This window comes from Macaca fascicularis, chromosome 18 (genome assembly GCF_037993035.2).
Source record: "Macaca fascicularis isolate 582-1 chromosome 18, T2T-MFA8v1.1".
NCBI lineage: Eukaryota > Metazoa > Chordata > Mammalia > Primates > Cercopithecidae > Macaca > Macaca fascicularis.
Window position 1 is genome coordinate 58,699,633 of NC_088392.1, and position 13,503 is coordinate 58,713,135.

General features: G+C 35.8%; 1 protein-coding gene across 2 annotated transcripts in view; it reads left to right on the plus strand.

The window, feature by feature from the left end:
- The first annotated feature begins 3,105 nt into the window (after positions 1-3,105).
- Positions 3,106-13,503, plus strand: part of DSC1 (desmocollin 1) — a 30,315-nt gene continuing 19,917 nt past the window's right edge. For both annotated transcript variants that reach the window (XM_045377952.2, XM_005586973.4), the window contains exons 1-6: positions 3,106-3,379; positions 6,375-6,459; positions 8,205-8,407; positions 9,595-9,714; positions 10,823-10,978; positions 12,370-12,514. In XM_045377952.2, coding sequence (XP_045233887.2) covers positions 3,317-3,379; positions 6,375-6,459; positions 8,205-8,407; positions 9,595-9,714; positions 10,823-10,978; positions 12,370-12,514 — 772 coding nt within the window. In that variant the 5' untranslated portion in view covers positions 3,106-3,316. The remainder of the gene's footprint in view (positions 3,380-6,374; positions 6,460-8,204; positions 8,408-9,594; positions 9,715-10,822; positions 10,979-12,369; positions 12,515-13,503) is intronic.

The following is a 13,503-nucleotide window of genomic DNA, read 5'->3' on the forward strand; positions in this document are numbered from 1 at the left end:
ATGCATCTTTAGGTAGCCTCTACATAAGAGACCTTGGATTTGCAATAACATTGTGTTTGTTTCATTTGAAGTTCAGTCTCTTCAACTTTTTATTGCATGACTAGGCAATTATATGTTGTAAAACATTAGTGCTTGCTCTGAGCCAGACACTGTTGGAAGTATTTTCTTTATAATATCACATTTAATCTTCATAACAACCTATGAATTAGCCACTATTATTGTCCCTATGTTATAGATAAAGAGATTGAGGCACAGAAGAGTTAACTAACTTGCCTAGGGGTTATATTACTAATAAGTAGTAAAGCGAGGATTTGAACTCAGGCAGTCAAGCTTCTAAGTCCAAGTTCTTAACCACCACACAACACTATCAATCTTTTGCTTAAGCTTATTAATTTAGGCATAGATTAAAACAAAGAAACATACAGATAGAAATAAAAATAAAATAGAGCTTGCAGTGGTTTGAATGTCCCTGCCAAAAGTCATGTTGAAATTTGGTTGCCATTGTAATGGTGTTAAGAGGTGGGACCTTTAAAAGTTATGCCATGAGTCTCCACCCTCAGGAGTGGGTTAGTTATCATGAGAGTGGGCTTCTGATAACTGGGTAAGTTTGGCCACTTCCCTGTCCGTCTTGTGCCTGGCTTCTGTCTTCTGTCTTCCATCATGGGATGACCCTCATCAGATGCCCATGTCATGCTCTTGGACTTCACAGTCTCCTGAAGCATGAACCAAAAACTTCTATTTTTTGTTTTGTTTCGTTTTTGTTTTGTTGTTGTTTTTTTAATAAATTACCCACTCTGAGGTATTTCTTTATAGCAACAGAAAACAGACTAAGACAGAGCTTTTACTGAATAACCTGATGGCAGAAAATTAGAAGAAATATATCTTGTTTTCATTTAATTTTAAGGTAGATTCACTTTTAAGGAAGAGTCAATAATTTGTGATAATAAATTATTTTTTCCTATAAAGTGCCTATATTTTATTTTTAGGAAAACTTTGTGTGCAAGTACAAAATATGGGAGAAATAGTAATGTAACAGATTTGCAAACCAATAATTTGGGGTTAGCTTTTACACAAGTTTTTCTATTACCTTTGAGAAAGATAGATAATGGGAAAAGAGAGCATGCAGAAGGTAGGCCAAAAGAAGTAGGATCAGAACATCAATTTCCCAGAACTGTGGACAGTATTCTGGATTCACTTGAATTTAGCAGTGCATGGAATCTCTTCATCCAACCAATATATGCCATTTTGTTCAGTAACACCAATTTAATTTTGCTCTTCTATATTTTCCTAGTTAATGGAGAATATCATGTTATAGAAAGAGGTAATGATAACTTCATTAGCTGAAAAAATGTGTTTCTTTTTTTTTTTTTTTTTTTTTTTTTTTTGAGACTGAGTCTGGCTCTGTTGCCCAGGCTGGAGTGCAGTGGCCGGATCTCAGCTCACTGCAAGCTCCGCCTCCAGGGTTTACGCCATTCTCCTGCCTCAGCCTCCGGAGTAGCTGGGACCACAGGCGCCCGCCATCTCGCCTGGCTAGTTTTTTGTATTTTTTAGTAGAGACGGGGTTTCACCGTGTTAGCCAGGATGGTCTCGATCTCCTGACCTTGTGATCCGCCCGTCTCAGCCTCCCAAAGTGCTGGGATTACAGGCTTCAGCCACCGTGCCCGGCTGAAAAAATGTGTTTCTACTTTCTAGGATTGGAGAATTTGTCTTTGAATTATTTAAGCTATGTGACTATTTATCTGTCTGTCTATCTATCTAAATATATACTTAGATGATTGTGCTAAAACATGCACAGAATTACACTTGGCTTTACACATATACATCTAAGTAATTTTTCTACTTCTATATTCCCATTCTTTTCTCCCAAAATGCCAGATATAAAAATATTCCATTAAAGTGAATGTATTTTCTGATTGAGAAATCAAATTCCAATGCAGTCACAAAATATATTTGTTAATGGGTATACCACTAGCAATAAAATACTACAAGATATCTTTTAGCTTTTTTCTCGTGGGTCATTCATTTTCCAAATTTTCCTAGCTTCTAATTCTAATGAAGCAGTTACATTTATTTCTGTCTCTACACACAAGAAGAAATTTTTCCCATTGTCAAATAAACTGAAGAAAATCTTTCATTCCTCACTTCTCAGCAGCATGGGTGTTGGGCTCTACCTTAACGTTTGAAAATATTTATCCTCCTCTCCTAACTTCCGTCACTGCCGTTGAGTGCAATTGATATCACTGAGCTCACTAATTTGGGACAGGAATAAGGATGCTAAAGCTCTTATTAGAAGAATCATTAGGGTTTAAAAAAACCTACACTTGATGGCCTCATTGTACCATTAGGCTAGGATATCCCATGTGTAAAGTACAAGTAATTAGGGTGAATGGAGTGATTTTAGAGAGACTGGGTCTCAAAGATTGTAGTTGTCCTTGAAAAAATATAAGGGTAAAAAGCAATGGCTCATGTACAATACAAGGAAAGCCACAAGAAAGATTATATTCTAGCTATTTCTTTATGCTCTTTCTTTTATGAAGTCTTTACACTCTGATAAGTTCCTTGTGACATCTAGAGGGCCAACCACAGTGAATAGTCAATAACAGGAAGTAGATACGATGCCTTTATGAAGTTGCTGCTTTAAACTGGAATGCCAGCTCTCTAGCAGAACTGCACTGTTCTACAGGACCAACAGCACCTGAATGCTTAGATGGGAGATAACTTCTGATGAGTCTGATTACACACGCTTAGGTCCTCTGATTTGCCAATGGCAGTTGAGGAGGCATCACTTACTTGCATGGCGTTTGTGCACGATTTATGTTGGTACCCTGGGGCAAGACAGGTTAATAAGGCCAAGAAGGAGGGGAGGCTGTGGGAGTGGGTAATAACTGGGGAGGACTTCACAGCATCAACCTGGGGGAAAGGGAGGAGGGCTGAGGATGAAGGGTGTTCCCTCCTCCTTCTGCCTATGTGTTAAGTGGCAAGATAAATTTTGAAAGCTGCTGTGAGGAGGAGCTACTGACTGGGTTTTGGGGTGTTTTGTACCCCACCCTCCTCACTTGTAGGGAAGCCTCTTTGCATTTAGACATAATTGAACTGGAAGGAAGCAGACTGGCCGGGGAATAGGGGGAAAGAAATTCTCCCGTTGCTCCTCCTCCTCTTTATCACTTGCCTCCTGACTGTCTTCCAAACCACGCTCAGCTGCATCAGGGTAGCAGCAGAATACCCTGTGCAAGTGCCAGCGTCTTCTTAGCAGCCCTGTGCATCCCAGGCTGCCCTGTTATCTGGCCACCGTCCCTGGCCATTGGGACTGCTTCTGATGGCTGTGGCCTCCGCTGCCCCAGGGAGCATCTTCTGTAAGCAGCTCCTTTTCTCTCTCCTGGTGAGTAACAACCAAAGGATTAGGGAATTCAGGCATGTTACTACCTGCTTCCTCTCTGCAGTTCGGGCTTGAAAGAGACTAGGAGTGCAGATGGGAGGCAGAGAAGGGGGACTGGGGAAAAGAAAAACAGATCTGAGGAAGATTCAGGGAAGAGTTGAGAGACTTGGGATCCAGGATGGAAAGTGTTCAGCTTATTTCTCAAGCACCCACTGCCAGAGTGTTAAAATTTTTCAAGGAAATCCCTCTTCCTTCCTGCTGTGGTGTTTTTCTAAGGAGTAGAGAAACGAATTCACTCCTTAGGTATTTGGCCCAGAAGTTTCTGAGGTTTGCTTTTGCTACCAGTGATTACATAAACTCATGTTATTTAACATGCTGAGTACTACTGAGCTGCAAAAAAAGGAGAAAGGATTCTGGGTGAATATGCAAATTATCCAGGACTTTTTGAATTTTACTCATGAAGCAGTTTAAGCAAAGAATAGTTTAAGAAAAATAACAGAAATGTGACTGTCATTGAAAATACCCTTAACTTGGCTTCCACTTGGGTTTTTAATAGCTTTGTAACTGTGTAAGGTGCTATTTTTTCTTTGGTGGTGAGGGAAGAGAGGGGGGTTATTTCACACATCCATCCATCATTTCTGAGGTGCGAATTTCCTTTTTCTTCATTTAAGCAAAATATTTTAGTTTCAAATTATATTTTTAGAAATGGCAGGTATGGGGACAAACATGTTCTCCATGTAAATAATATACAATGCAGGGTTGATGGTCACCTTCTCATCTTGTAACTGCTTAGGGAGAAGATAACTCAGATACCATCTTGAGTTAGTACAAGTTTGGTAAAATGTGGTAAAAATTTTCCAAAGAATTCTACCCACATTTCTTTTGTTTCTGATCCCTGTACTGTCTAATATCTTTGGAAAATTCATCTCCTGCTCACTTATTTCTGACCTGAAACTGACTAAAAGGGTGTCACTAAGCCACTTAGTCAGTGATTTAACCAGAAGATGGGAATAGTGTGTAATGAATGGAAACCTTCAGTGGCTCTGCCTGCAGAGGGAGGACCGTCAACATGGAATCCTAGGACAAGAAGGAAAGAAGATGGGGGTGGGAATGGAAGTATGGATATAACCTGTAAGAATGTCTCATATATTTATATATATATATATATATGTGCACCTCTCTCTATATATACACACACATATACAGTCATGCTCTGCATAACAATGCTTCAGTCAATGATGGACTACACATATGAGTAGTCTCATAGATTATAATGGAGCTAGTCTATATAGGTGAACCACTTTTTATCTTTTATATTGTATTTTAATGTACTTTTTCTATGTCTAAAAATGTTTAGTAACACAAATACTTACAATTGCCTACAGTATTCAGTAGAGGAACATGCTGTACAGGTTTGTAGCTTAGGAACAATAAGCTATACTATATACTATACACCTAGGCTGTACCATGATGCATACCATGGGATATACATATATACACCGTGGTGTATATCATGTAGGTATAACCTAGATGTGTAGCAGACTATATCCTCTAAGTGTATGTAAGTACACTCTGTGATGTTTGCACAATAATGAAATCACTTAAAGTTGCATTTCTTACAATGTAAGCAATATATGACTATGTGTATATATACACACATACATATACATATATAGGTATATGTACAGGTATATGCATATATATGTGTACATATGTATGTGTTTGTGTGTGTGTATGTCCTAATTACAAAATGCTCTTTCCACATCATATACTTAGACAACTATTAACAGTATGGTTTATGCTTAGAAAGTTCTTTAAGTGTTATTTAGTATGTTCCTTGGCATTCGGGATGAACATACTTAAAAAGTTAAATAAATACGAATGTCTCATGTTTTAAAAAGTGGTTTTAAAATTAGAACTAAATAAAAATGTGGCCATTTAATTCCAGATTTCTGCCTAACATAGATTTGTAAAATTACAAACTATTTAGACTGCTACAATATATCTTATAGACTTGAGTTGAGCTGGAAAAGAAGTGCACATCCTTAATATGAATGTTAATCCATTCTCTTTCCTCCTCACAAATAATGGGTCCCGTAATTCTAGAATTCAGAGAAAAGCTGAAAGCTGATCATAAAATTAACCTACATGTTTCCAGAAAACCTAGCTCTACTCTATCTTATATTTAAATAATAATAAAGCAGTTATTGTGATAAAAAGAAACAAACAGAAAATGCAGAGAAAAAGAAGCAAAATACATTTTGAACCTACAGACATTTTTGAAATGATAGCTTTTCTTTTGTTTTTCAGGTAGTATCTATGTCTTTAAACTACCTAGTTTTTAAAAACTATAGCTGGGTCTTGAATTTAATTAAAAATCTTTACCCATTTGAAGGATACTCTCCATATTTTGACATATATTCTTTTTAGATTAGTCATGTAATTTGAGATGGTTTAGACTTTGAAGTTTTGGCCAAGTCAGTCTGAAAATTGATTTGAGAACAATGATTTCTGAGGAGCATTGTTTTTTTGTGAGGTTAAAAAAGTCCTTAACTATTTTCTAGACTTCATTAACTATAACTTCAAATAGTAAAAATGATGATTAGAGAATTAGGACATATATGTAATTACGCATTTCAGAGTTAAGTATTTTCTTCATGCTAAAAATCAGAATGGCATTTATGAGTGGTCTTAGAGATGTAAAACTGCTATATAAAGTCAATGGCTTGTGAAATATTTTCTTGCACTGACACAATATGATTTAGGTTGTAAGAACTACTATTCACTTAATTTTTTCATTGATAAATAAATGACAGTGTTATTCCTAAAGCTGTTCTCTTTGCTGGTTCCTTTTAAAGTGAGTATTAAAAATTTAAAGAATTAAATGATCAGTTTGTTTCCAAAACTGACAATATTTTTATCAATAAGAAAAAGTTATAATGTGAAAATTTGTGATCAAATTTAATTCCTGATATTTTTTCTTTTATTTTTTTTTGAGGTTTTAATATTACTTTGCGATGCTTGTCAGAAAATTTATCTTCGAGTTCCTTCTCATCTTCAGGCTGAAACACTTGTAGGCAAAGGTGAGAAACTCTTTTAACAATTTCGTAGTTGTAACTTGCCACATTTAGCTTCAGACTGCTCTTGTAAAGTTTGGGTTAAAAGCTACATGGTAGCTACTTGACGTTAACATTGGATGTACAATAAAAGATAGGCTACTTGTTTTTTGGTAATGGTTAGGAATAATTAAAATATCTCAGTTAGTTGTATACTTCTCTTGCCAAAGTATTAGCAAACATCAGAAGGCTGAATTCTCTTGGATTACATCAAACAAAGCAAGGCACCAAAACCATGAGCATATTCTAATTTGTATAAACTAATCTGCTGCCAAAATTTCAAAGCCAAGATTCTTTAATTGATTAGACACGAAATGGATGTCTCAACATTTAAATGCTTCCAATAAAATTTGTACTTGAGGTTGATTACAATGAACAAGTATCCACCAAGAATAAACGTGACATATTTCACAGAATAGCTTGTGAAAATCAAATAAAGTTTTGTTGGGTCTTAGTACCATAGCCAGTTGGTTGTTCTGAGTCCAAAGGTAAAGATTTTTTCATCAAGAGTTTTCATTGGCTTTGAGTTCATATGTAAAAAATTACACACTGAATACAGAAATGGTATCCTTTCCAAGTCAGATGTTGTTTTGCCCAGTGCTTTAAGTTTTTAAATTAATCAACAGTCCACACTCTAAAGACACATAGTAAATACATTAAATGTGTTAAATATGAATCTGTAAAGGAGGTAATTTGATAATAACTACAATGCATTGGGTTTACTAAACCTCAAAAGGTATTACAGAAAGATTACTTGCAATATTACTGGGAAATATTACTTAAGAATAGACTAGTTTTCTTCTTATTTATTTATTTATTTATTTTGAGACAAAGCCTTGCTCTGTTGCCCAGGCTGAAGTGCACTGGTGCTATCTCTGCTCACTGCAACCTTCACCTCTCAGGTTCAAGCAATTCTCCTGACTCAGCCTCCTGAGTAGGTGGAATTACTTGCAACATTACTGGGAAATATTACTTAAGAATAAACTAGTTTTCTTCTTATTTATTTATTTATTTATTTATTTTGAGACAAAGTCTTACTCTGTTGCCTGGGCTGAAGTGCAGTGGTGCTATCTCTGCTCACTACAACCTTCACGTCTCAGGTTCAAACAATTCTCCTGACTCAGCCTCCTGAGTAGCTGGAATTACAGGTGCACACCGCCATGCTTGGATAATTTTTGTATTTTTAGTAGAGATGGAGTTTCACCATATTGGCCAGGCTGGTCTAGAACTCCTGACCTCGTGATCCTCCTACCTTGGCCTCCCAAAGTGCTGGGATTACAGGCGTGAGCCACCTAGTTTTCTTATTTTTGGCAAGATAGTTTTAACTATCAAACTATTGCAAAAAGTTCAAAATCTACTGACATACAGTTATACCATTTATGACATAAAAAATTCAAGTTTGTACACATGTACATTTATACACACACACGATAATTAAGAGTTCAAAGGAAAGAGAATAAAATCTGTGACACTAGGAAAATATTTTATTTCTTAAATTAATGTATGACGAAGGTAGTGGAAAATGTGATTCCATTAATTTAATTATTTAATTTTCATGGCCCCCACGTTTTAGAGTAGTAGGTGCTGAGCACATTCCAAATGTAACCTCCCTTTTTCTGCTTCTCATGCACTAACTCACGGCTGTCATTCCTGTAAAACTTGTTCCACTCCTGTTTCATCTGACAAACTGCTATGACATTTCTTCCCTGCAGTGAATCTGGAGGAGTGTCTCAAGTCGCCCAGCCTAATCCTGTCCAGTGACCCTGCCTTCAGAATTCTAGAAGATGGCTCAATTTACACAACACGTGACCTCATTTTGTCTTCTGAAAGGAAAAGTTTTTCCATTTTCCTTTCAGGTAGTGAGAGACATGAACAACAAGAGATAAAAGTTGTACTGTCAGCAAGAGAAAACAAGGTATAAGGCAAGGGCTTAAGCAGCCTAGCACAGTAATCTGCTTATGGGAGTCCTTTGTGTTATATACTCCTTTCACGTTAAAATCCATGCTATTGAATGACAAGTTTGTCTTTTCCACTTACAATTAGTGTAAATAAAGGCTAGACTTTTAAGAAGTGGCAGAGCCATTTACAAACTTTTATAAAGATGAATGACTCTGTAGACGGGGAGCAAAGTAAGAATATCAAAGTTTTCTAATAGTGATTTCAAGTTTGGCAATAAGAATAAACCAACCTGAGGAGCAAGGACAAGACAAGGGCGGGTCTAAAACTCAGCGAAATGTGATTCAGGCTGGAGATGTGGGCTCCACCCAGTGCGGCTCTCTTCTTACTGATTGCAGGTTTGAGTCTCTCTTTAAAGAGGAGAAGAGATTGTCTAAATCTTACTCCCATCTTACTAGAAAATTCTATAGGGGAGCCCCTCTCTTCAGAGAGTGGAGGTGTGGCCAATCCACAGGACTGGTTTGAATATTTGACTCTAGGCTCATTTTCTTGCAGTGAGTGGTAGAGATCAGTTCAGAAAGCAGGAAGGAGAAAGTTGCTGGAATTCACATCTCATTTTCAGCAAATTCACCACAATAAATTTCGTCTTATAAAACCATGAATGATTCTATTTATGAGAGGACTTCCCAACTAAATTCTTTTTGATTACATGAACTCCTCTTAATATGCTTAAGACTTAAAAAATGTTATTTTGTATCCACATTGTAAAATCCCCACATTATATAAAATCAAGTACACTTCCGAAAATGCTCACCTGTGTCTATATAGATGTATAAATGACTGTATTGTAGAGTGAGGGTTTTAACAGATTTTGGTTGTACCACTCCTAGTGGAATGAAGTTGATCGTTAAATATTTATTAATAAATTGTCTATTTTAGGGGGGTTTATAACTTTTCAAGGTGGTGTCTTTCCAAATGTCCTATACATTTCCTGGTGGTTAACTGAGTAAATAGAGAAATAGGTAGAACAGGGGAACGTAATGCAGTCTGAGGTGTGTGTGTGTCTTATCAACAGAAATACTTTGCTGATTAGCCATGGGATTGTAATGTAGAACCCTTACATCTGTTTGTTGATGTATGTGTAAAAAATCACAGTTCCAAAAATGATAAGCAATGCTACATTTCTTTGTTTCTTGTCAAATGTAGGCTCCTAAGAAGAGACATACCAAAGACACAGCCCTCAAGCGCAGCAAGAGACGATGGGCTCCTATTCCAGCTTCATTGATGGAGAACTCATTGGGTCCATTTCCACAACACGTTCAGCAGGTGCATTTCACCTTATTTGATTTTATACGTGTCCAAATTTTTGGTTCTTAAACTTTTCATTTGAATTGCACAGCATATTGAATCAGAGCTTTAATGGTACAAGTAATGATCATCTATTCACCAGAATTAGGGTCCCATAGAAGTGATGCAGCATATCTTATTACTTTCTTACATGTATCATATTTAGAAATTTAGAAACAAGTTTTATATTTGGAGTTTCTGATGCTCTTAGGTCTATGTCTAAATTCCCCAAAATACTATGGTAGACTTGTTAACACTAATGTACAGAAGGCACACCTACATGTTTTGCATAGTTCAACTCTTGCTTAAACTAGCACTCATCTTTTATAAAAATGGCCTGTATTTCTGCTTACTAAGTAAGATTGCCTCACTGCTACATAGCTAGAATGTAAACATAGAACAGTTTTGAAATTTTGAAATATAGTGGCATGAACTCAGCTCACTGCAACCTCCGCCTCCCGGGTTCAAGCGATTCTTCTGCCTCAGCCTCCCGAGTATCTGGGATTACAGACACCCACCACCATGCCCGGCTAATTTTTGCATTTTTAGTAGAGACAGGGTTTCGCCATGTTGGCCAGTTTGGTCTCAGACTCCTGATCTCAGGTGATTCACCTGCCTAGGCCTCCCAAATGGCTGGGATTACAGGCGTGAGCCACTGTGCCCAGTCAAAATTTTCTAATTCTTGAGGAATTAATTGTGGAAGAAAAGTTGCGTTACTTCTAGCTTTATTAATCAAATAATCTTCAATTCCAAAGAATTCAAAAATCCCTGAAACTGTTACTATTATTTAAATGAAGATAAGAATAAGTAAATAACAATTGAAAAGGTGTATCACTCTACAAATGTTATAGATATACAAATGACAAAAAAGTTGAGATCAAATAAGTGACAGAATTTCTGGCTTTGCACAATGCAAAATGCAGATAAAAATTTGGAAAACTTGGCAGATAATGGGCACCTAAGCAGAAGAAAGAAAGAATAGGAGAGTAGGAAAGAGGGCTAGTGGTAAAAAATAAACCGTCACAAGAGGTTAGGTTGAAAATATTCATGATGACATATTTGTTCTATTCCTAAATTATTACTGCAGATCCAATCTGATGCTGCACAGAATTACACCATCTTTTATTCCATAAGTGGACCAGGCGTGGACAAAGAACCCTTCAATTTGTTTTATATAGAGAAAGACACCGGAGATATCTTTTGTACAAGGAGCATTGACCGTGAGAAATATGAACAGTTTGCGGTAGGATTATTGAAATATTTCCTGGGAATTATATCTTTATTACTGACTTTCAAGTATGCTTGTTCACATATTATAAGAATCAGTTATTTGATTTAATATTCAAGATATTAATATGCCATATAAACTTTAAATTTCTATTTACCATTGATGAGGAAAAACAGTGGATATAATAAGGGAAGTTGGGGGGGGAAGGTATAGAAAATATAATGATAGAATTTTAAAGGATATATTTTGGTCTATAATCCTGGATAAATAACAAAGAATTTTACTGAATTTAAAGTTATCTATAATAAAGTAGTTCAATTACTCTCAACCATGTTTGTACATTATAAGTCCTCGTGACTGAAGAGTTTAATTAGTGAGTATTGTGGTTAAAATTGTAAAACTCAATAAAATCTGACTTCTGAGGTTACATCGATTGGAACAGGGAATGTCAGAACAACTGCAGCAAAGTTGGTGGGTCAACATGTAGAATGCATTTGGAGTCACATGAAAATGATGGCAATGGGAATAGAAAAGAGAACATGCATGAGAAACACAAAAATGCCATAATCTCTAGAACTTGGCAACTGATTACGAAGATTTATGAGAGAGAGGGAGGAGTTTAGTGCCTGGAATTTTAATCCTCGTTCATTTAGAAATGGTTACAGTAGGGAAAATTAGAAGAGCTAGTTGTGGTAAAAAAACTGAGTTAATGCAGAATTCACTTTGGGTAGGTTTAGCTGGTTCCATGAGTGATGAAAATCCATTCATCAACTATTTACTGAACACTTACTATGCACAAACCACATAAGGAGGGTGTAGGAATAATTTGGAGTTTAGAGGGAAAGGACATTAAATACATACTGGCTGTTGCGGACAAGGCATTCATTTTGAAATGAAATTTCTGATATGTATATGCTTTTATTAACATTTTTATTGTGAAGAAATACATACTTACAATAGAAAAATGAGAAAATATAGGTAAAGAACTTACAATTGAATTATCCTGAAATAGTTGTGATGTCCATTTATTTGTCTGTATATGTAAATCTATACATAATAGAATTATATTTTTATAAACTTTAAAAACACGTGTTAATAACATAACTGGGGGAAATCTGCATGCATTCTAACAAGTAAAACAGCGTACAGTTAATTCAGAGAACACCTGTAGTGCGTGGTGTTCAGAGTGGGAGAATAATGAGCAATAACACCGAGAGGGGATTGAAACCACATGGCAGGCAGACACTGCATCTGTGGGTTATTTCTCCATTGCATCATTTCTTAGTTACGGGTCTTTGGGAATGATTTTTTTTTTTTAAATGTTGCATTGTCCCCCACTGCTAGGCTCACTTTTGTGCATAATTTGTCATTTGAGAATACATTGATGATATTTTCCCTTCTTTCAGTTATATGGCTATGCAACAACCGCAGATGGCTATGCACCAGAATACCCACTCCCCTTGATCATCAAAATTGAAGATGATAATGATAACGCCCCATATTTTGAACACAAAATGACTATCTTTACTGTGCCTGAAAATTGCCGATCCGGTAAGTTCACATTTTATAGTAGCATGATAAGAAGATTATTTGACATTTCATAAGTATTATAATTAAAGATGTTTACCTTTTATCATTGCATTTTATACTTTTTCTGGTATTTCTGATTACACATACTTTTTCCCATGAGGAATTGTTGTTATGTGACATTCGTATTAAGGGCCGTAAATGACTCTGAGCAAACTTTCTTAAATTTAAGCAGATGCATAAGATAAAATATTACACATTTTCTCTTTTATATCATGATTTTATAATTCTGGTAGCATTTATTTGACTCAATTCTCTCCAGGGTGGGGTTGTTGCTGAAGTTGGTGTTTAGTTTACCAATGCATGCTTAGAAAGTCTGCAGTGAAGGAAATGTTGCTCAGTTTTGCCACTGGGAAAAGTCGTAGTTCAGTATAAAACGGACTACACCCAGAAATTCATAGAGAATATTACAGGGGATTTACACATGGACCAGGGATCATTTTTTCTTCCAACAAAATAAGATGTTATTTTTTCATTCATTCATTCATTCATTCATTCATTCATTCATTCAGTGGTTTTTAAACAACTGTCACTTAAGGATATGTAGAAGTCTAAATGTAGGAAAATTCAACTTTTCCTTCTAAGCAAGAAAAATACTCAAAAATAGTGATGTAACCAAACATACAGGAATGTCTATTTTATGGTGTCAAGGAATATTTTTTAACAGACATTTGAAATTCGAAGGATTTGACTTTTGTAGGCTATGTATGTGTAGTACCGGTTTATATTAAAATCTTATACTATCAGTGTTTTCCTGAATTCTTTTTATTAAATGACTGTTGGGTATTAGCTTTCATTTTAGTCTAGTTTTGTAACCAGTGTTTAGGATGATGGCAATTTTAGGAAAACACTAGATTTTTGCTTCCATTGAATTCCTTATTAATATTTTAAACACAATTATGTAGAACATTTTTAAATGTTTGACTTTCAAGGATATACTACATAAAACGTTC